The sequence below is a fragment of the Thalassophryne amazonica genome, chromosome 1, assembly GCF_902500255.1.
Source record: "Thalassophryne amazonica chromosome 1, fThaAma1.1, whole genome shotgun sequence".
Taxonomy (NCBI): Eukaryota; Metazoa; Chordata; class Actinopteri; order Batrachoidiformes; family Batrachoididae; genus Thalassophryne; species Thalassophryne amazonica.
In genome coordinates this window covers 46959651-46982789 of record NC_047103.1, presented here as the reverse complement: position 1 = coordinate 46982789, position 23139 = coordinate 46959651, and the positions used below count along the sequence as shown (strand labels likewise).

General features: G+C 39.4%; 1 protein-coding gene across 1 annotated transcript; it reads left to right on the top strand.

The window, feature by feature from the left end:
• The first annotated feature begins 6303 nt into the window (after nt 1-6303).
• Nucleotides 6304-16378, top strand: LOC117509450 (60S ribosomal protein L21). Its single transcript, XM_034169150.1, has 6 exons — nt 6304-6392; nt 9457-9535; nt 9669-9730; nt 11625-11737; nt 13256-13406; nt 16256-16378. The coding sequence occupies exons 2-6, from the start codon at nt 9469-9471 to the stop codon at nt 16343-16345; spliced, it is 483 nt and encodes a 160-aa protein (XP_034025041.1). The 5' UTR covers nt 6304-6392; nt 9457-9468; the 3' UTR covers nt 16346-16378.
• The last annotated feature ends 6761 nt before the right edge of the window (nt 16379-23139 follow it).

The following is a 23139-nucleotide window of genomic DNA, read 5'->3' as shown; positions in this document are numbered from 1 at the left end:
AAAATAAAAAGGACCTATACTTTATGGACAGACCTCGTATATATATATATATATATATATATATATATATATATATATTGATTGATCAAATTTACTGCAATCAACAGGACACAGCTGTTGTGTGCAGTAAATTTTGTGTCACTACAACCATATGACTTTTGATGGTCTATTTGAAGAGTTTCAGTCAGGTTTTAGAATTCATCATAGTACAGAAACAGCATTAGTGAAGGTTACAAATGATCTTCTTATGGCTTCGGACACTGGACTTATCTCTGTGCTTGTTCTGTTGGACCTCAGTGCTGCTTTTGATACTGTTGACCATAAAATTTTATTACAGAGATTAGAGCATGTCCATAGGTATTAAAGGCATTGCGCTGCGGGTGGTTTGAATCATATTTGTCTAATAGATTACAATTTGTTCATGTAAATGGGGAATCTTCTTCACAGACTAAAGTTATTATGGAGTTCCACAAGGTTCTGTGCTAGGACCAATTTTATTCACTTTATATATGCTTCCCTTGGGCAGTATTATTAGACGGTATTGCTTAAATTTCATTGTTAGCTTTATCTATCCATGAAGCCAGAGGACACACACAATTAGCTAAACTGCAGGATTTCTTACAGACATAAAGACATGGATGACCTCTAATTTCCTGCTTATTAAACTCAGATAAAACTGAAGTTATTGTTCTTGGCCCCACAAATCTTAGAAACATGGTGTCTAACCAGATCCTTACTCTGGATGGCATTACCCTGACCTCTAGTAATACTGTGAGAAATCTTGGAGTCATTTTTGATCAGGTATTGTCATTCAAAGCGCATATTAACAAATATGTAGGACTGCTTTTGTTGCATTTACGCAATATCTCTAAATCAGAAAGGTCTTGTCTCAGAGTGATGCTGAAAAACTAATTCATGCATTTATTTCCTCTAGGCTGGACTATTGTAATTCATTATTATCAGGTTGTCCTAAAAGTTCCCTAAAAAGCCTTCAGTTAATTCAAATGCTGCAGCTAGAGTGCTGACGGGGACTAGAAGGAGAGAGCATATCTCACCCATATTGGCCTCTCTTCATTGGCTTCCTGTTAATTCTAGAATAGAATTTAAAATTCTTTCTCTTACTTATAAGGTTTTGAATAATCAGGTCCCATCTTATCTTAGGGACCTCGTAGTACCATATCACCCCAATTAGGAGCGCTTCGCTCTCAGACTGCGGCTACTTGTAGTTCCTAGGGTTTGTAAGAGTAGAATGGGAGGCAGAGCCTTCAGCTTTCAGGCTCCTCTCCTGTGGAACCAGCCTCCCAATTCAGATCAGGAGGACAGACACCTCTCTACTTTTAAGATTAGGCTTAAAACTTTCCTTTTTGCTAAAGCTTATAGTTAGGGCTGGATCAGGTGACCCTGAACCATCCCTTAGTTATGCTGCTATAGACGTAGACTGCTGGGGGGTTCCCATGATGCACTGTTTCTTTCTCTTTTGCTCTGTATGCACCACTCTGCATTTAATCATTAGTGATCGATCTCTGCTCCCCTCCACAGCATGTCTTTTTCCTGGTTCTCTCCCTCAGCCCCAACCAGTCCCAGCAGAAGACTGCCCCTCCCTGAGCCTGGTTCTGCTGGAGGTTTCTTCCTGTTAAAAGGGAGTTTTTCCTTCCCACTGTAGCCAAGTGCTTGCTCACAGGGGGTCGTTTTGACCGTTGGGGTTTTACATCATTATTGTATTCCTTGCCTTACAATATAAAGCGCCTTGGGGCAACTGTTTGTTGTGATTTGGCGCTATATAAAAAAAAAATTGATTGAAATTGATTGATTGATTGATTAGGCTTAAAACTTTCCATTTCGCTAAGGCTTATAGTTAGGGCTGGATCGGGTGACCCTGGACCATCCCTTGGTTATGTTGCTTTAGACGTAGACTGTGGGGGGGTTCCCATGATGCACTGTTTCTTTCTCTTTTTGCTCCGTATGCATCACTCTGCATTTAATCATTAGTGATCGATTCTCTTTTTCCTGGTTCTTTCCCTCAGCCCCAACCAGGTCTCAGCAGAAGACTGCCCCTCCCTGAGCTGGTTCTGCTGGAGGTTTCTTCCTGTTAAAAGGGAGTTTTCCTTCCCACTGTGGCCAAGTGCTTGCTCATAGGGGGTCGTTTTGACCGTTGGGGTTTTTCATAATTTTTTCATAATTATTGTATGGCCTTGCCTTGCAATGTGGAGCGCCTTGGGGCAACTGTTTGTTGTGATTTGGCGCTATATAAGAAAAAGTTGATTGATTGATTGATTGAGTTGATGCTATTGAAAATATAAACAATAAAAAACTTCTCCAAAATTTTTGAAAATTACTTTTTCAAAGCGAGTTCTGTTGTATAATCGCAGGACACCACTGTTTGTGTGCAGGTAATTTGTGTCCCTACACCTAATGACTTTGATGCTATTGAAAATATAAAATGAATAATCCCCCCACATTTTTTTTAAATGACTTTTTCCCAAATTGAGTGTTGTAGTATATTCAGTAGGACATCACTGTTGTCCTGCAGTTAATTTGTGTCACTACACTAATGACTTTGATGCTATTGAAAATTTGAAACAATAAAAATTCTCCAAAATTTTTTAAAATTACTTTTTTTCCAAACTGAGCCTTGTAGTATAATCTGCAGGACACCCCCTGTTGTGTGCAGTTAATTTGTGTCACGACACCTTATGACTTTGATACTATTGAAAATATAAACAATAAACTTGGCAGATGTGGAGCGTGGAGCTCAGTATCAATGCGGCAGATGAGTCTTGGTAGCAACAGGTTGCATCAGAGACAAGCTGCGGCTCTTTCAGGCTGGAGTGTGGAACACCGAGAGAAAAAACTATATCACCATGAACAAAATGACCAGTCTTACTATGGAAGGTTTGCAGAGTTTCTGGCAAAGATGGAATGAGGAGCCGGGGTTCATAAGCTGATGCTGATTAGATGGGAATCAGGTTGTGTCGATCAGCCTGCGGCGTGCCGCCTGTGCAGGAGAGAGGAGCAGCATCAGGACAGAACAGGAAGCCAACAACAACAACAAAGCTAAGAATTTGAAGCACATAATGCACCCCAACCACTCACTTATGGTGTCATGTAGTCCAGGCATTTCTATGGTAAAATTGGCTTGAGGTAGAACACATTGCAAATGTTTTCATTCCTGTTTTATTTTGTTCCTAAACATGTGAAAATAACATACTAAAATATAGATCAATATATTTGGTGGAAGAGGTCCAAATTTGCAGTCAAGTACAACCATCTCAATGACGGAGACCTTGGATTTTACAATCACTATAGCAAGGTAGGGAAAATGTATCTTTTGATCTATGTAAGATATTAAAAGCAAGTAACTCCCCATTTTTCCTTACTACTGTTGCTCTGAGGGTTGGTAAGGTTAGACCTTACTTGTGTGAAGTGCCTTGAGGCAACCTTGTTGTGATTTGGCGCTATATAAATGAAAAATTAAATAAAATTTGTGGGTTTTTCTTTGCATCCCAAACAATTTCCTGGCAGCTGTTGCTGAGATTTTTGTTGGTGTACCTGACTGTGCTTTGGTTCCAACAGAATCCCGCATTTTCCACTTCTTAATTAGAGTTTGAAAAGTGCTGATTGATGATCAGTCCCTTGAATATCTTTTTATATCCCTTTCCTGTTTTATAGAGCTCAATTACCTTTTCTTTGACAAGTTATTGCTTTCCCTATGACTCAGAAACCAGAAACATCAGTGGAGCACTGGATGAAAGATGCAAGGGTCTGTCAAGAGTCCAGAAACTCACTGACCTTTTATACACACACACTGATTACAAGCAAACAGATCACAGGTTGAGGATGGCTATCTTTAGTAGCCATTCAAATCTGTTTGTGACAACCTGTGTGCATGATATCAGGTCAAAATTACCAGGGTATGTAAACTTTGATCAGAGTCATTTGGTTAGTTTCTGTTGTCATTATGATTTACAGAGTAACACAGTTGTTGACAATAAATGCCCTAGTGGAAAAAAAGTTTTTGTGTTATCATTCATATTCTCTGCAAAATTGAATTGAATGAAACTGAATGAATGATAAAGTAGAGATGTAACAAAAGGCAGAATTAGGGTGTATTTGTGAAGAAAACAAAATAATTCCACAATTTACACTCTGCAGGAGCACATTTAAAGCCGCTTCAGTCAGTGTTAATATTGCTAATTATGTCATGTGTTAAGCAAAATGGAGTTGCATCAAGAAGGACATCACACGTCGAACTTGCGGCAAATCAGATGCAGATCTGCACTTGATCTGCAGCTGTGGTGACCCTGAGCAAAATTGGAGGAATTCAAAGGAAATTTGTGTGTGTGTGTTTTTTAAGTCATCTCTATTGTCGTTTAAATGAATTGTATTTGAGTGATTAACTTGATATAATTCCATGGCAGATTTTACTTGCTAGTCAGTTTTACTCAACAGTATTCATATTTATATTTAATTTATTTAACTGTGCAAGTGACACAAGGTCAAATGATGGATTTCAAAGGTAGAACTAATGTTAGACTTTTTATCAGTCCAAAAGGTCATATTACCCCACTGGTCACTGGCCTTCATTGGCTAGATCCAATTCAAATCACTCATGCTTATATAGTGTGACTACTACTTTACACTCTCCCAGCTACTTTAACTCTATCATACACATAATGCAGTCTCAGTCCAGACTCTTCTCAGCCGTAACTCTACCATGACGGATCGAACTACCAGTTGTTATCACAGTAGGGGTGTCAGTTTCTATCTTCAAGAAATTCTTGAAGATCCATCTCTTCTATGAGCATTGGTCATTTTGCAGAAGTGGAGGGAAGGCACTCTCTTTCAGACACCAGCACACCTCTCAATACTGGAAAGAAGTAAACCCAGCTTGCATCACTTTTTACCAAAAACTTCTGACCCCTGTACAAGGGTGATTCTTAGACTACGGGCACTTATTATGTCCTTTGATCATATTGCATGAAAAACAGAAAAAAGGGGAAATTTCACACTTTTATAGTTATCTTTACAATGAAAGTGTGTTAAGAAATTTGTTCTAGTAGTCTATGATGACTTTTTCACCATTTCTCAGCATCATTATATGCAAATATTGCCATTTTGTGCTTGTCCCACACCCAGACTTTTGATCTTCAATGATAAAAATGAATGGTAAAACGTTTTTTCTAATGTTTTAAAATATCTCTGAATAAAATATCAGTAAAATAATCAAAACATAATTGGGGTATTCAATGTCATACAACTGTTGTGATTTTTTTAAACAAAATGTAGTTATCCCACACTATTGCCGTAATTTCCACCACAACACTGTAATGTCCCTTTAAACAGTTTGTATGAAAGATTGTTTGGGTAGTTTCTATGGAGATAAACAGTGACATCAGAGCACATGTATATAGCGCCAAATCACAACAAACAGTTGCCCCAAGGTGCTTTATATTGTAAGGCAATGGTGTGGTGGAAATTACATTTACAAGGCCAATAGTGCCCGTAGTTAAAGAATCACCCACAAACTGACCTTTGTCACCATTTTTGCTGTTTTTACCCCATAACTCTTCAACATTCAGTCATAGATAGTCCAAACTATACCTTTTTGGAATCGTTATGATCAGTCAAATAATGTGGTGTAGTTTTCAACATGATTAGAGCATTTTAAAATTTTGACCCCTGTGTAATTCTTTATTGACCCCTGTAGCTCACTGGAGGTCAGCTCCAGCATGGTTCCATATCTGAAAATAAACATTAGTTAATTTAGAATATGTGTGCGAAATTTGATGCTTTTATCCAAGATGCTTTTATACAATTGTTTTGCTATGCCGCCCCACTATTCGTTCAGTCGTTCAGCGCAGTTGGACCCAAAATGGCGCCATGATTTAAGTTGACGCTACTCTCTCAATAAAGGCACACTAGTTCTGAGTTGACGCTACTCTCTCAATTAAGGAATTCTAGATGCCTGCATACTGAGAGTGACGACATTTAGTGTTCCAGCGCAGGCGCCAGTCTATCGGAAGACCCTTTTAAATATGAAATTCCTCTTTTGATACCATGAAATCTATGTTTAATACGTACATTCCCTTTAAATGAAAAAGAAAATGCATTTGAGTACTTTGCTTATTAGTTGAATGAGAAATAACAAAACAAAAAAGTTGAATTGGAATTATAAAAGAGTAAATCAAAAATATTATTAATCTGATAAAGTGGGATTATGTTAATGTAATTTATTTTAATGTCTAAAACGGGCTTTGCCGCTACTTTGTCCTTGTTTGTAACATTTTATTCAGGCAACATCGCGGCCTGCCTGAATTTTTTCCCAGAAGGCGGAGTTAAGGGGTCCTTAATCTCTCTTTTCTGCCGTACCTGCCATCTTGTAAAGTCCGAGGGTAAGACGTGCTCTGTGATAAAATATTGTTTTTTCTATTTACTTTGTCATTATTTGTACATATTAGAAGTTATACGTCGTTCACAGTTCTTACTTTACCAATATGTGAGTTGTTATATCTTGGAAACGCGCTCTGTGCGTTGGTACTGGTCGTTAAATGCTGACAGCTTCTTTCCATGTGGGCCTTTACTGACCGGATTAAATAACAAGATGAAATATTTCTCAGCATTCATCGTGTTATTATTAAAGTAATACCAAAACAGTCTGCAATACAATGTCCTCTTATGAAATAACCCGGTATAGCTTGACCTGTTATTTAAAAAAATCCTAAAATATTTGTCAATCGTTTGTCCTGTAATCGTTACGTTAAAAAACAATCTGCTGTTATTTCTCAGACAGAACTGTGTGCTAATATAAAATAATCCTAAAACAGTTGTCAGTTTTCTTGTTGTGAAATAACTTGAACTGTTTGAAACACTTTGTCTTATAGAATAATTGTAAAATTGTTCAATAGTTTGTATTATTGTTAAACAAAATTGAAATATTTCTCAATGGTTTTCTTTGTGCTTATAAAATAAAATCTGGGACTGTTTTGAAACAATTTGTCCTGTGATTATAGCATAATCTGGGACTATTTCTCAGCAGTTTGTGCACATTTATTTTTAGCACACACAAGTACCTGAGCATGCCAGACTACATTGACATTCGTGAGCTTTTAGTACTGCAACAAAAGGCACCTTGACACTTCTGGTGTGCCAGCGAGTAAATCTGTCATAAACTGCACGGTGTATTAATGTATTAATGTGTATTAATTAATTTTGCAAAACATTGTGCAACCTATTTGAAAACGCAGGCCATCTGAACTTCAAGTTGAGATTATGACAAGATGTAGCATTTATAATTTAACCTTTATTTACCAAGTTAGTCCCATTGAGATTGAGACCCCTTTTACAAGGGAGACCTGAACAATTTTAAAGTTTCAAATTCACCTAACCTGCGTGTCTTTTTTTTAAATGTGGGAGGAAATTGGAGCACCTGGAGGAAACCCACGCAAACACGGGGAGAACATGCAAACTCCACACAGAAAGGCCCCGGGTGGGACTAGATCTCATGACCTTCTTGCTGTGAGGCAACAGTGCTAATCACTAAGCCACGGTGCTGCCTGTAATGAACGTAAATTTACAGATACATTATATAACTTATAAGAAGGAATGGAAATGTAACTGTTTTACCAATCCATTGCAATGTATTATCAATAATTACCTTTGAGACAAGATTCCAAAGGCATTTTCTACTACACAATGCGCATGAGACAACCTGCAGCTGTAGATAATTTCTCTGTGATTCTGGGAGCGATGACAGAATGGCTCCATCAGCAGAGTTCGTCAAGTGGGACAAAGCGGGATGCATTGGCACATTGAATTGCACGGCAGTGGAAGGATCAAATTTGTTCTGATTTGATGATTGGGACTGGAGCATTGGTTCCAAATATTTCAGTCCTTTGGAATTGTAAGCCTCGGGCGTGATCGTTTCCTCTTATCAATGTTGCCATGTTATTTTCACACTTCTGTGTTGCAAACGTACATTTTATGATGTCATGGCTAGCATTTTGACATCAAACTCTACGTCGAGCAACAAGGAAACCCGCTGCATAGGACATTTTAAAACCCGTGTTGGCCTACATTTTTCCACACAGAAATTTTATTTAGAATTAAGAATTAAAGGAGTGAGCAGAATTGAAAATGGTTTCAGTATTGATAGAATCCTTAATTCTCATCCCTACAGATTAGTCTTTTAGTTAACAGAACAGTAGATGAGCACACTTTGACTTGAAACTTTTAACCTTGGACTGCAGGGCTTTTTATTTCTTAATGCACCGTGGAGATGTTCAGTTGTATAGTATACAGGAAGGGGTTTTTCTAAACCCGGAAATAGGGGTGCCACGCCCCCTTACTGAAATGCCAAATATTTATTTATTTGTTGCGCTATTCCTAGCATACAGCCTTTCCCCTCTGTGATCAATTCTTCAGTAAATAAATAACATTAATGCCAGGAAATAGCAAGTCCAGTCATAATAAACTGCATGTTATTTTCCAGAATACTAAAAACATAGTAAAATGACAGTAAGAATGCTTAAACATGTCTGATTTCACACAGCTCCCACCCTCTGTTGTTGTTGTTCCAGTTCTTCAGGACCCTCAGAATGCCCCATTTTCACCTCAAATTTTCTAAAGCGCCGCACCTGCACCCCTCACTCGGTTGCTCCACTCCCTTGCATCTGGTATCGTGTCCTTGCTAAATCTTCCCAGCAAAAACCCCTGTACAGGCATGAGATTTTTCTGACTTCTCTCTTCCTACAAGATCATTTGAGATCAGTGCAAATCCATTGAGAAATTTTAAGGATGGGGCAGGTTACCGTTGTAGACTCTCGTTACATGTGGTAATTATGGTTTCAACACATACTGTTTTACAAGACATAGCTTGTGCAGTTATTATGATATAAACATTTGTGAGATGTATTCATGTTTGCAGCAGAGCGGGGAAGAAACTGTGTACCTGTGTGTGATGTAACATCATCTTGTTCCACTTAAATAAAACAAAAAATAAATGATGAAGGCAATAGAGATGGTCTCCAGTGCTAATGAAATTAAGTTCCCAAAAACTGAAGGCATCAAAAGTGTAATAGTATTCACATTTGACGAGGAAAGCAAAAAGTCATTGCTTTTCACATTTATTATAGTGTTTCCCTTCATTACAGGCTGCCCACCAGGCTAAGTATTTTTTTAGTAATACCACTGAAGGCTAACACTGACAAAATAATGTTAAATATCTATTAATCCACAATCCTTCGCAGGTCTGAAGCTGTTCAGTTTATACACAGCTAAATTTCCCTCATGGGTCTGCATTTTTGTCAAAACACCTGTTAAATATTTTTCTTATAGAAGTAAATCACTTTAAAGTTACTTTCAGATTTTCAACTAACTTGATAGCTGTAGAATTATCGTTAAATTGCCAGGCATCTTCTCATGTGTATACCCCTAACTAACTTTAATCCCCACCCCCAGTGATCAGGCATCATGACGAACACCAGAGGCAAGAGGAGGGGGACCAGGTACATGTTCAGCAGGCCGTTCCGTAAGCATGGTATGTATTTTGAAAAGCTAACTTTATTGCGTGTCTATAGTATAAGTGCACTGCTCATTTCCTTATGTTGTGGAAGGATTTTGTTTATTCTCTAATAAGTTGTTCAAAACACCACTCATTTTTTATTTTGTAGGCCCAGTTCCCTTGTCCACATACATGCGCATCTACAAGAAAGGAGATATTGTTGACATAAAGGTAAGCCAATTAAACTACAATAAACGCTTTAATATAATTTAGTTGGCTTTTTTCTTTATATGGAGCCATTAAAGAAAACGTGTCTTGTAGCCCTCATGGTAAACATAGAGAAGTGTACATTGATGAAAGTTTTGTGGGAATTCCTGCTTGTTTTTTTGGGGGGGGGGGGGGGGGGGGGTATGAACCTGTATTGTGCATGGGAGATGGCGTCCTGTTCAAGGGGAGTCTGAGAGTCTCATGTGCTTCACCACTATGAAATCCAGGGATAAGCAATGCCCGATGGACCTCAGCGCATGAATAGGACTTTGAGTTAAAGCAAAAAGGCTGTACTTCAGTCACCTCTTTGTTTGATTTCAACTCCATTGGAAAAATGACAAAATTTGTCACTGTCCAAATAATTATGTACCTGACTGTATGTGTGTCATTGAGCAACACACAGAATCTCAAAGTTGTTTGTTGTGTCTTTGAGCATTTTATGTGGCAGCTCCCAGTGTCAATGTGCTGTGTTCATTTTCAACAACATTGTAAAGTGCTTTTGATTGTCTGCTCTCAGCTAAAAGGTGCTGAAACCCAATCCATGTAGATTTTAATGCTTTATAAACAGTAAATGTATTTGATCACCAGCTGGATAACAGAACTTGCAGCGAACATGACTTTTTAACCTACATGAAGGCAAACCCTGGCTACCTCTTTTGTAACATTGTAGTTCCCTTGCTTACATGTTCACTGACAGTGTTGTGTTTTTATAGGATGCAGTTAAACACTGTAAGTTCCATAGAGTGGTTAGAAGTAGGTCGAAGAATCAAATGACTGTTTTGTTACTGTTACGGTTGACCACGGTATTTTATTATCTTGACTACATCACTTGGTGGGCATTGGTGGTACCGTGCTTGAGTGGTTCCAGTCCTGTCTGACAGAATATTTTCTGTGAATATTGATGGCTTCAAATTGCTGGAGTTCCTTTGTCATGTGGTGTTCCACTGGGCTCTATCTTGGGGTCTTTGTTGTTCTCTCTATATTTATTGCCTCTGGGGACTACTTTTAGAAGACATGGGATTTTATTTCACTGCTATGCAGATGACTGTCAGATTTATTTGCCCGTGACTCAGAGGGACGGTCAGTCATTGAAACGGCCCCTGGAAGCATATTTAAACCGGTTATTCTTAATTTTGGTTTTAAAATGGATGGCGATCTTAAATTGGACAGTCAAATTACAGCAGTGGTGAAATCTGGTTCTTATCATTTGAGGCGTTTGGTGACACTGAAACCTTTTCTTTCCATGCAACATTTCAAGTTGGTCATTCATGCTTTTGTATCATCTCGTCTGGATTGCTGCAGTTTGCTTTATGTGGAAGTAAATCAGACACTTCTCTCCTGTCTGCAGTTGGTCCAGAATGGTGCGGCATGGCTTTTGACAGGAGCTCGGAGGTGGGAGCATATGACTCCTGTCCTGGCTGTACTTCACTGGTTGCCGATTCATTTTCAAATTCTTATGTGCTCCATCGTACCTCTCTGGGCTTCTTCAGCCCTATGTACCTAGTCAGTCTCTTAGGTCAGCTGACCTGCAAGTGCCTAGGTTGAAGAGAAAGCCCGGGAGGAGGGGGCCTTTTCGGTTCCAAACTGTGGAACAGCCTGCCTCTGGGTGTTAGGAAGGCACCCTCATTGGTCATTTTTAAAGTTTGTTTAAAAACTTACCTTTTTTCCTTGGCTTTTGACACCAATGAGGCTTAGTTTATATTTTTAATTACATTTTAGTGGTTGTTTTTATTTTATTGTTTTAACTTGTATTATGTTTGTAGTGTATAGCACCTTGTGTCAACGCTGGCTGTTTTAAGGTGCTTTATAAATAAAGTTGGTATGGTATGTTAACATTTTCATGTGTGTTTCTTTACAGGGCACAGGTACTATTCAGAAAGGTATGCCTCACAAGTGCTACCACGGCAAGACAGGACGTGTTTACAACGTAACCCAGCATGCTGTTGGCATCATTGTCAACAAGCAGGTCAAGTAAGTAGAAGCATCATTTTTTGATTTGTATTGCGATGTCTAAAAGTCACAAAACAACTGCATCTTGAAGCTGGAATGCACTTAATAGCTTATAAAACATTTAGCAAAACTTAATTGTATTTTATTCACATTATAAAATTTAAGGGATTGCAGACCTCTGCCAAAGCTCAAAGCATCACTGAATGTTAAGATATTCACAGTTCTTTAAAATGTCATGAAGCAAGGGTTTTAAAAGATGCTTTATCTTACAATTTAGAGAGTTGGATTTTGACAAATACTATACATGTGTATAATATGCGTTTTGTCATGTTCATTTGCATCCAGGGTTGCAGTTAGTATGTTCATACAACCCCAAATCAGAAAAAATGGGACGTTATGATAAATACAAATTACACGCAATCAGTAGTGATTCTTTAACTTCTGTTTTATTATAGATGTTATGAACCCAATATTTCATGTTTTGTGTGGCCGATTTTATTTAATTTCTTAATATACATCCATTCCTGCATTTAAGGTCTGTACCACATTCCAAAAATTTGTGATTGTAAAGTATTGCAGTATGAGTCAAATACCACTGTGCTTTAAACCAAGACAAACTGACAAAAGTTCTCTCAGAATGCACCAAATTGCACCATTTTTTCAAAATTTCCCAGGGGGGCATGCCCTCGGACCCTACTCACTGGGGAGACTTTGGCACATGACTGTCCACTCACAGAAAATGTTCAGGCAAAACATTTTCAGTTGCTTGCTTCCACGGAGACAGCAAAATGTCAGCTCTCTCCGATTTCTGCATGATCAAAGGGTTTTGTGACATTTCTGCAAATACGACACAAGATTCTTTTTCTGTTGTCTTGGTTGTTGGGTTGACTTGATGACGCTTCATCGCGTCTGGTGTTGCATCATACAGACTGCGTGCAAATTTAAAGTCTTACCGAACTTTAATAAATCCATGTAGCACTGTGTGGTTTGCAGTGAACTTATGAGACTGCTGAAATCTGTACATCTGTCTTATAAGGCGAGTGGAGAGGAACTCAAATCCTTTGAACTACGTGATCGCATTCTGTGACAACGAAAAATTCTTTGAAGTCCTCTTGAACTCTTGAAGGAGCTTGCACGGCTACCTTACACAACAGACTTTTAGATTTGCGATCCAATGTAAAATATTCTTTGTCATTGTTCTTGAGAGAGCATTTTAATGTTTGAGGCTTCAGAGTTTCACCTCAGCTCTCTATGTGGCTGCCTGAATGTATAGTCTGTGAAGCGTGATGTGACCCCGCACTTCACTTTGCCACTAGGATTGTTTATGTCCTCAGTGGTCATTCATGTGGGGAATAATATTTCATCCTTAATCTCCCCAGACTAACTCCTGTTTGAATTGGGGTTATATTGAGGACACAGCAGGAAAATGGAGATGCTGGCTCTTTGAAATTTCATAGATTTTTGAGGAAAAGCTACTGTGCAAATTGGCTACATGCTTCTGTCTGGGTATAAATAAATTTATATTATTGGCTGCCACAGGGGCAAGATCCTGGCCAAGAGGATTAACGTGCGCATTGAGCATGTGAAGCACTCAAAGAGCAGAGACAGTTTCTTGCAGCGCGTCAAAGAAAACGAGAAGAAGAAGCTGGAGGCCAAGGAGAAAGGCACCTGGGTGGAACTGAAGCGTCAGGTATGAACTGACCTTGGATGACTTGTTTTGGTAATGTAGTGATTTTCATTTTTGGTATGGTATCATTTGGTAACCATTTTCACTTTTGGCATGAAAAACTCAGTTGTAATATAAATGTACCAGGTGCTGGTTGTATTATCTAGTAGATGATGTATCAAACTGAAAGTTTGAAGTATATATCCATAAATGTTTCTGATTAGGGGTGGGGGAAATATGTGTTTTGGATAAAATTTAAACCACCAATTTGGTTCAGAAGATGTTTGACCAAAAGACTGGCATGTGATCACGCATGTGCAGCATAGTTCATAAGAATGTCTTTCTTTTTGTGATTCTCAGTGCTGTTAGGACATGAAGAGTGGCCATAGGTTGTGTGCAAATGAGAGCAGAATTTCACCTCTGATAACCTGCACTAGAAACCACGAGGCTGTGTATAGGACAGCAAGCTTTTTGTGCTGCAAAATGTGGAACATGGGTTCCCTTTTGAAAACAAGGGGGTGCAACATGATGGCCTCCATGAGAAGGTCTGCTCCTGTGTAGATAGGAAGGGCTCCTAATAAGCTTATGGAAACACCGAGTTATTGTTGCAGGTAAATTATACAGTGATATACAAATGTCTGTAAATGCTATATTCAGTTTGTGCGCATAAACCCCCTAAAACCTACACATTTTAGTCATGATGCGTGAGTCAGGTTTTTAAACATCTGCACCCACCTGACCCATCATGAGAGCCAGTCTGAACTGCACAATCCACAAACAATAGGTGGTGGTTAATAGGGTCCGATCCGATCAATTATCAGTATCTGCTTCTGATACCGACGTAATTCACGGATTGGAATTTTTTATACAATCTGCGGTGTTTTCTGATATAGGAAAACTCTGAAACGTCTGTGAACCACAGGTGCTGCCTTTGCTGCTCTGTTTGCTGTAGAACAGGGGAGGGAAGGGGGTTTCTGAATGGAGGTACGTCTCTTACTGAGACGCGGAGTGAGTGCTGTATGTGAGATGCCTCTGTTTGGGAGGTCCTTTCCATGGTTAGCAGCCGGCTAACAGGCAAGCACTGAGAAGTTCTGTCATTGACCATCTACCACCTGCCATCCCTGGTTCTCAAGACCAGGCACCTAAGTGGCTCTACTCTACTCTTTTCTACTCTCCTATTTTACTCTTCCTTTTTAGATATTTAGATATACCTTTATATACTAGTATAGTTCCACCTTAGAATTGGAATGTAATATATAAGATATACCGTACTGAATTTTCATGTCCCCTGAGCACCGCAGACGCAAGACAGCAATGTGAAATATTTGTAAAGCCAAAGCCGTTGAACCAAGAGGTGGACCATACATTGTGACCCAAATCAAACATTTGAGAAAGCGCCACATAAAATGACGCAAGGATTTTTTAACTGGAGCAGAAACACAAAATCAGCCAGGATGAGACAGTTTAACCAGACTGACTTCAAATATGAGTAAATTAAGTATGTTTATGTATTTATTTATTTATTTGGTGGTTTCGTGTTGTTTTGTAAATGAAGTAATGCTCTGCAGGGGTGGGCATCGAGGGCCGGGACACTGCAGGTTTTCCATGCAACCATTCACCTCAGCAGGTGGGTTGCTGATGAGCTTCTCCTCTGAACATAAACACCTGGTTGTCAATGAAATCACCTGCTGAGACACCTGATCATTAATGAAATCACCTGCTGAGGTGACTGGTTGCATGGAAAACCTGCAGTGTCTCAGCCCTTTATGGCACATGATTGCCCACCCCTGCTCTAAAGTGACCGTCCTGAAAACGCTTCATGTATTCAGAGCGGGTGTGCCATCTAGTGTTCAAGAGATGAAACTGACCCAACAATAAATAAATATCTAGGTTTGCATTGTAGATATATATACCTTGTGTCAAATTGTAGCTGAACTTTCAGGTCTTCTTTTCAAGAAAATCCTTCTCTATTCCATTTCATCATGAAGCTATAAAACTGGGAACACAAAATATACTCAAAAAAATTCAACAATAATGATGATAATTTAAAGCAAACAGAGCTCTGGTATCGGAAAAATATTGGTATTGGCAGATACCCATATTCATGTATCGGGATCAGATCGGAAGTGAAAAAATGTGGATCGATGCATCCCTAGTCGTTAACGAGCCAAACCCAGCCGATAGAGGATTAAAAAACATGGAATCATACCTCTGAGGTATAGTGTTTTCTTATTGAAGCCTAATTTGGCTGTTCCATAGATGTTGATTCCAGGCTGAAGCTACACTTTTTGCTAAAATTTAAAATACTGATTTTCTGTTTTGTGGTGGGGCACATGGCTCTGTGAGTGGAATAAATATTATACACTTGTATGTTATCGATGCAGCAAAAGTGGGTGATGATGGATGTGCGGGTCGAACATAATTTGTGACACGTAGGTTATGCTACTTATCACAAACATCACACAGTGCACCCCTGATGTGCACATGTTTAAGGGGGAAAGGAAAGAAGATGGAAGTAATCACAATGCAGACTTCAAGCAGCGCAGAGCGCATCCTCTGACACACGTGTGAGGGACAGAGAATGATGCCATTTAGAGGGCCTGTTGTATGTTTATTGCTTAGTAAGAGCTCTGCTTTGTCACTTTTTACCCCACCAGCAACTGCAATATTTTTTGATTAAGTTTATCTGCACCCGCCCAACATTTGGGTTAGGGTTAACCCGCACATTACTACTGTATTGTTAACCCCCGTCATATATTACTGGTGCCAGTTTTCCAAAACACACAGGCACATTTATTTTCTTTTGGGTTTGTGTACTTGTACTTTGAGTGCTCATCAGTCACGTAAAGGTCTTTTGTTTCTCGTTTCTGCAGCCTGCTCCTCCTCGTGAGGCTCACTTTGTCAGCACCAAGAAAAATGAGCCACAGCTGCTGGAGCCCATTCCCTACGAGTTCATGGCCTAAAGTGCTTACAGAATAAAAACAAGTATTTGTACACATGGTTGTCTTGTTTGTTCATCCATCTGATGGTATGATCTGCTCTGAAGTGCTGTTGCTCAGTGATGATTGTTATTCTTGGATTGCTCAGAAATGAAATTAACTGCACCCTCTCGTTCACCGGCGATCTGAGAGTGGCTGGCACACGGCATGAGCATCTGTACACCTTAGAGCGTCAACATTTAATCTTGTTTGAGGGCCTGCTGGAGTCATTTGCTGCGTATTTTAGATAAGACAAACGGATAGGACTGTGGTCTGAGTAATTTATTTGATGCAAAAAGCAAGTCTCTGCTGTGCTCCTCTTATACCAGTAGGGGGCAGTGCTTGCCTAGTTACACACACCAATCTAAGCTTTGTGTGCAACTTTGCTGCAGGAAAAAAAAGTAATTTTAATAGCCTCATAAGTTGTAGAACCCCAGCTGTAGTTGGGCATTATAGTCATTTGAGTTAAAGATAAGCCTGACTCTTTAGAACAAAAAGTCTGCGTATGTCTGCAGTTGAACTGAAATACATAAATTCTTAATAAGGTCAATGCTTTCTTTTAATTTGTCAGCAATCGAACAGGAGTTATGGTACACAAGACAACTACATTAACAGTGTTAGGACTAGTCTGTCCAAGAGTATAGTAAGGTCAACTAAACCGGTTTATGGATTTCAGTGAAATCACACTGGTAATACACCATATGAATATGTGAATGAAGGAAAATAATTCAGCTCAGACATCTTCAAAGGAGAATAATTGGACTTTTGTCTTGTATATTTTTCAAATGTGTATATAAACACTGGTTGGACTCGTGAATACAGAGGTTGAACAATTCAAGGTATTTCATCACAAAACCCAAGCAGTGTATCATACATGCAGGTAGTAGAGTCATATACGTACATTTGACTTTAATCAAAATAGTCGACTTACCAGAGAATTTTTGAGGAGGTCTTCCAAATGTAAATTTAAGAGCCAGTGACGAGGCTTTTGATTATTTTTGCTGATACGGATGATTCCATGGCCTGCCGTAGTCAAAACAAATTAAGGTGATTTTTTTTTTTTTTTTTTTTAAATAGGAATTTTCCAAATTGATGAAAATGCTTTTGAAGGTTGACAACAGTCACTGCCCACAGGTGACGTGGACTGATGTGAACCCTATGTTCATGGTCACAGGATCCAGACAGTTCATATTTTTTTAGTACAAATTAGCAAGCTTTTACCATTGTCATGACATCAGGGAATACATTTCATGAGGATGTTCCTTTTGAAGATATCGTACTTTGTTGATTTTATACCACCACTGAAAGTTGCGACACCGTGTGCGTGAAGCGTGTGACATTTGCTATCAGTGAAGACTGAATGGATGGCTGCTAATGTGACAAATTGATTATTTCAGTCCACCTCAGCACTTTACCCAATATTGACACGCATTACGGGGCGTTTGCACAGATAATGCCCGCAGCTGACAGAATGAAGTGTGTGTGATCAGGAGGGAGGAAGTTACTAATGAACTAGGTGCATCTCTTCAGCTTTCTCCCACAATATCTGTACAGAAGATAGATGTTGTGAATGCCGTAAACTAAGGAGAAAAATGGAGGCAGTGTAGCGCTTTTTTGCGCAGTGACAAACGTGCACTGGTTTAACCTGCATAACCCTGTAGGCCATAAGGTCAGGGAATTCAGACGCGCTTATCAGTGCAGAGTAATAAGTATCCAACAAGCAGAGGAGATAAAAACCAAAATGAAATGCAATCAATCAATGGACAGAGTGGCACCCAAAGCTCTTGGTATTGATCAGGATTGGCTTGAAATTCAGATAAGACAAGTGATGTCTATAACATGTTTCTCCACATTTTCAGCACTATACATGTTGAACAAACAAATATATATATATATATATATATACACACACAAGGTTGGGTAGGATTATTTTGAAATGTAATCCAAAAGTAATCAGATCAATGTATGTACATACATACATGTAATGCACGTATTCATTTAAAGTAATCCTACCCAACCGTGTGTGTGTGTGTGTATATATATATATATATATATATACACAACAAAAATATAAACGCAACACTTTTGGTTTTGCTTCCATTTTGTATGAGATGAACTCAAAGATCTAAAACTTTTTTCACATTCACAATATCACCATTTCCCTCAAATATTGTTCACAAACCAGTCTAAATCTGTGATAGTGAGCACTTCTCCTTTGCTGAGATAATCCATCCCACCTCACAGGTGTGCCATACCAAGATGCTGATTAGACACCATGATTAGTGCACAGGTGTGCCTTAGACTGTCCACAATAAAAGGCCACTCTGAAAGGTGCAGTTTTGTTTTATTGGGGGGGATACCAGTCAGTACCTGGTGTGACCACCATTTGCCTCATGCAGTGCAACACATCACATTGATCAGGTTGTCAATTGTGGCCTGTGGAATGTTGGTCCACTCCTCTTCAATGGCTGTGCGAAGTTGCTGGATATTGGCAGGAACTGGTACACGCTGTCGTATACGCTGGTCCAGAGCATCCCAAAAATGCTCAATGGGTGATATGTCCAGTGAGTATGCCGGCCATGCAAGAACTGGGACATTTTCAGCTTCCAAGAATTGTGTACAGATCCTTGCAACATGGGGCCGTGCATTATCCTGCTGCAACATGAGGTGATGTTCTTGGATGTATGGCACAACAATGGGCCTCAGGATCTCGTCACAGTATCTCTGTGCATTCAAAATGCCATCAATAAAATGCACCTGTGTTCTTCGTCCATAACAGACGCCTGCCCATACCATAACCCCACCGCCACCATGGGCCACTCAATCCACAACATTGCAACAGCTCTGGTTGACATTCCTGCTGTCAGCATGCCAATTGCACACTCTCTCAAATCTTGCGACATCTGTGGCATTGTGCTGTGTGATAAAACTGCACCTTTCAGAGTGGCCTTTTATTGTGGACAGTCTAAGGCACACCTGTGCACTAATCATGGTGTCTAATCAGCATCTTGATATGGCACACCTGTGAGGTGGGATGGATTATCTCAGCAAAGGAGAAGTGCTCACTATCACAGATTTAGACTGGTTTGTGAACAATATTTGAGGGAAATGGTGATATTGTGTATGTGGAAAAAGTTTTAGATCTTTGAGTTCATCTCATACAAAATGGGAGCAAAACCAAAAGTGTTGCATTTTTATTTTTGTTGAGTGTTTATATATATATATATATATATATATATATATATATATATATATATATATATATATATATATATATATAGTGTGTGGGAGGTATTTTTCCAGCCTTTATTACTTGTAGTAGTAAAGAGGAAACTGAATCAAATATAGGGGAAGACATGGAGGCGTGCAGCATAAACTGTCCAGGCTGGGATTCAAATCTGGGAACACTGCAAACCATCTAGCGGAATGTGGTATGCATCTGCAATTAGCGTCCCCTGATTTCTAACTTTAGATTGACTGTGGTACCTGTTGTTCCTGGCCTTAGATTTGAAGGCCTAATTTCAGTCATGAACACCTTTATCCTGAGTGCTTATTTTGTACAATAAGAGTTGTTTTTGCTGCTGTTTTCATGTTATACATTGATCCTGGAATCTAGATAGCGGTATCAGGATCAAATCCTGCCCTTTGATCAGCAATTGTCATTACAGACTAAGGAAATGGGGTCAAAGGCAGGATCCGCCTCCTCACCAGGATCAAGGGAAAATTGAAAAGGATCAAAGGAGTAAACTGCCAAAGGCAGAATCAGGATCAATTACATTTATATATGTAACAGCAAATCACAAGTTTCTTCAAGGCACTTATATGGATATGGTGTACCCACCCCACAAGTAAGCACATAGGCAACAGTTATAAGAAAAAGCTTCCTCAGATCTGCAGTACATCCAGAAAGTATTCACAGCACTTCACCTTTTCTGCATTTTATGTATTCCAAAGTGGAGTCACTTTTTTCCCCTCAAAAGTCCCCCCCCCGCTTGGTTAATTTGCTGAATTAAGAAATCACATGTACATAAGTACAACCCCTGGCAAAAATTATGGAATCACCGGCCTCGGAGGATGTTCATTCAGTTGTTTAATTTTGTAGAAAAAAAGCAGATGACACCGGCCTCGGAGGATGTTCATTCAGTTGTTTAATTTTGTAGAAAAAAAGCAGATGACAGACATGACACAAAACTAAAGTAATTTCAAATGGCAACTTTCTGGCTTTAAGAAACACTATAAGAAATCAGGAAAAAAATTTGTGGCAGTCAGTAACGGTTACTTTTTTAGACCAAGCAGAGGGAAAAAAATATGGAATCACTCAATTCTGAGGAAAAAATTATGGAATCATGAAAAACAAAAGAACGCTCCAACACATCACTAGTATTTTGTTGCACCACCTCTGGCTTTTATAACAGCTTGCAGTCTCTGAGGCATGGACTTAATGAGTGACAAACAGTACTCTTCATCAATCTGGCTCCAACTTTCTCTGATTGCTGTTACCAGATCAGCTTTGCAGGTTGGAGCCTTGTCATGGACCATTTTCTTCAACTTCACCAAAGATTTTCAATTGGATTAAGATCCGGACTATTTGCAGGCCATGACATTGACCCTATGTGTCTTTTTTGCAAGGAATGTTTTGACAGTTTTTGCTCTATGGCAAGATGCATTATCATCTTGAAAAATGATTTCATCATCCCCAAACATCCTTTCATTTGATGGGATAAGAAAAGTGTCCAAAATATCAACGTAAACTTGTGCATTTATTGATGATGTAATGACAGCCATCTCCCCAGTGCCTTTACCTGACATGCAGCCCCATATCATCAATGACTGGAAATTTACATGTTCTCTACAGGCAGTCATCTTTATAAATCTCATTGGAACGGCACCAAAAAAAAGTTCCAGCATCATCACCTTGCCCAATGCAGATTCGAGATTCATCACTGAATATGACTTTCATCCAGTCATCCACAGTCTACGATTGCTTTTCCTTAGCCCATTGTAACCTTGTTTTTTCTGTTTAGGTGTTAATGATGGCTTTCGTTTAGCTTTTCTGTATGTAAATCCCATTTCCTTTGTTTCAGTTGACATCTCTCGTGTTGGAGCCATGATTCATGTCAGTCCACTTGGTGCAACAGCTCTGCAAGGTGTGATCACTCCTTTTTAGATGCAGACTAATGAGCAGATCTGATTTGATGCAGGTGTTAGTTTTGGGGATGAAAATTTACAGGGTGATTCCATAATTTATTCCTCAGAATTGAGTGAGTCCGTATTTTTTCCCCTCTGCTTGGTCTAAAAAAGCAACCGTTACTGACTGCCATAATTATTTTTCCTGATTTCTTATAGTGTTTCTTAAAGCCAGAAAGTTGACATTTGAAATGACTTTAGTTTTGTGTCATGTCTGTGATCTGCTTTTTTTCTACAAAATTAAACAACTGAATGAACATCCTCCGAGGCCGGTGATTCCATAATTATTGCCAGGGGTTGTATTCACACCCTTTGCTCAATACTTTGTTGATGGCACCTTTGGCAGCAATTACAGCCTCAAGTCTTCTTGAATATGATGCCACAAGCTTGGTGCACCTATCTTTGGGCAGCTTTGCCCATTCTTCTTTGCAGCACCTCTCAGGTTCCATCAGATTGGATGGGGAGCGTCGGTGCACAGCCATTTTCAGATCTCTCCACAGATGTTCAATAGGATTCATGTCTGTGCTCTGGCTGGGCCACTCAAGCACATTCACAGAGTTGTCCTGAAGTCACTCCTTTCATATCTTGGCTGTGTGCTTGTCCTGCTGAAAGATGAAGCATCACCCCAGTCGAGGTCAAGAGTGCCCTGGAGCAGGTTTTCATCCAGGAAGTCTGTGCATTCATCTTTCCGTCAATCCTGACTAGTTTCCTGGTTCCTGCCACTGACAAACATCCCCACAGATGATGCTGCCACCACTATGCTTCACTGTAGGGATGTTGTCTGGTTTCCTGCAAACATAATGCCTGGCATGTTTCTTATGGTCTGAAAGTCCTTCAAGTGTCTTTTGGAAACTAAGGAGTGGCTTCCATCTGGCCAATCTATCATACAGGATTGATGGATTTCTGCAGACATGGTTGTCCTTCTGGAAGGTTCTCCTCTCCACAGAGGAATGCTGGAGCTCTGACAAAGTGACCATCGGGTTCTTGGTCACTTCCGTGACTAAGGCCTTTCTCCCCTAACCACTCAGTTTAGATGGATGACCAGCTCTAGGAAGAGTCCTGGTGGATCTGAACTTTATCCATTTACAGATGATGGAGGCCACTGTGCTCATTAGGGCCTTCAAAGCAGCAAAAATGTTTCTGTACCCGTCCCCCAGTTTGTGCCTCCAGACAATTGGGTCTCGCTGGTCTACAGACAATTCCTTTGACTTCATGCTTGATTTGTGCTCTGACATGCACTGTCAACCTTATATCCAGACAGGTGTGTGCCTTTCCAAGTCATGTCCAATCAACTGAATTTACCAACCCAGTCTCATGGCAATTCGTGATGGCATTACAAAAAGTAAATTAATCTATCAGTGATAGACACATCTCAAGGATGATCAGTGGAAACAGGATGCACCTGAGCTCAATTTTGAGCATCATGGCAAAGGCTGTGAATACTTATGTATATGTGATTTCTTATTTATTTATTTATTTATTTTGTGATAAATTTGCAAAAAATCTACAAAATTTTTTTGTTCACATTGTCATTATGGGATATTGTGTGTATAAGTTTCAGGGAAAAATTAATTTCATCCATTTTTCAAATA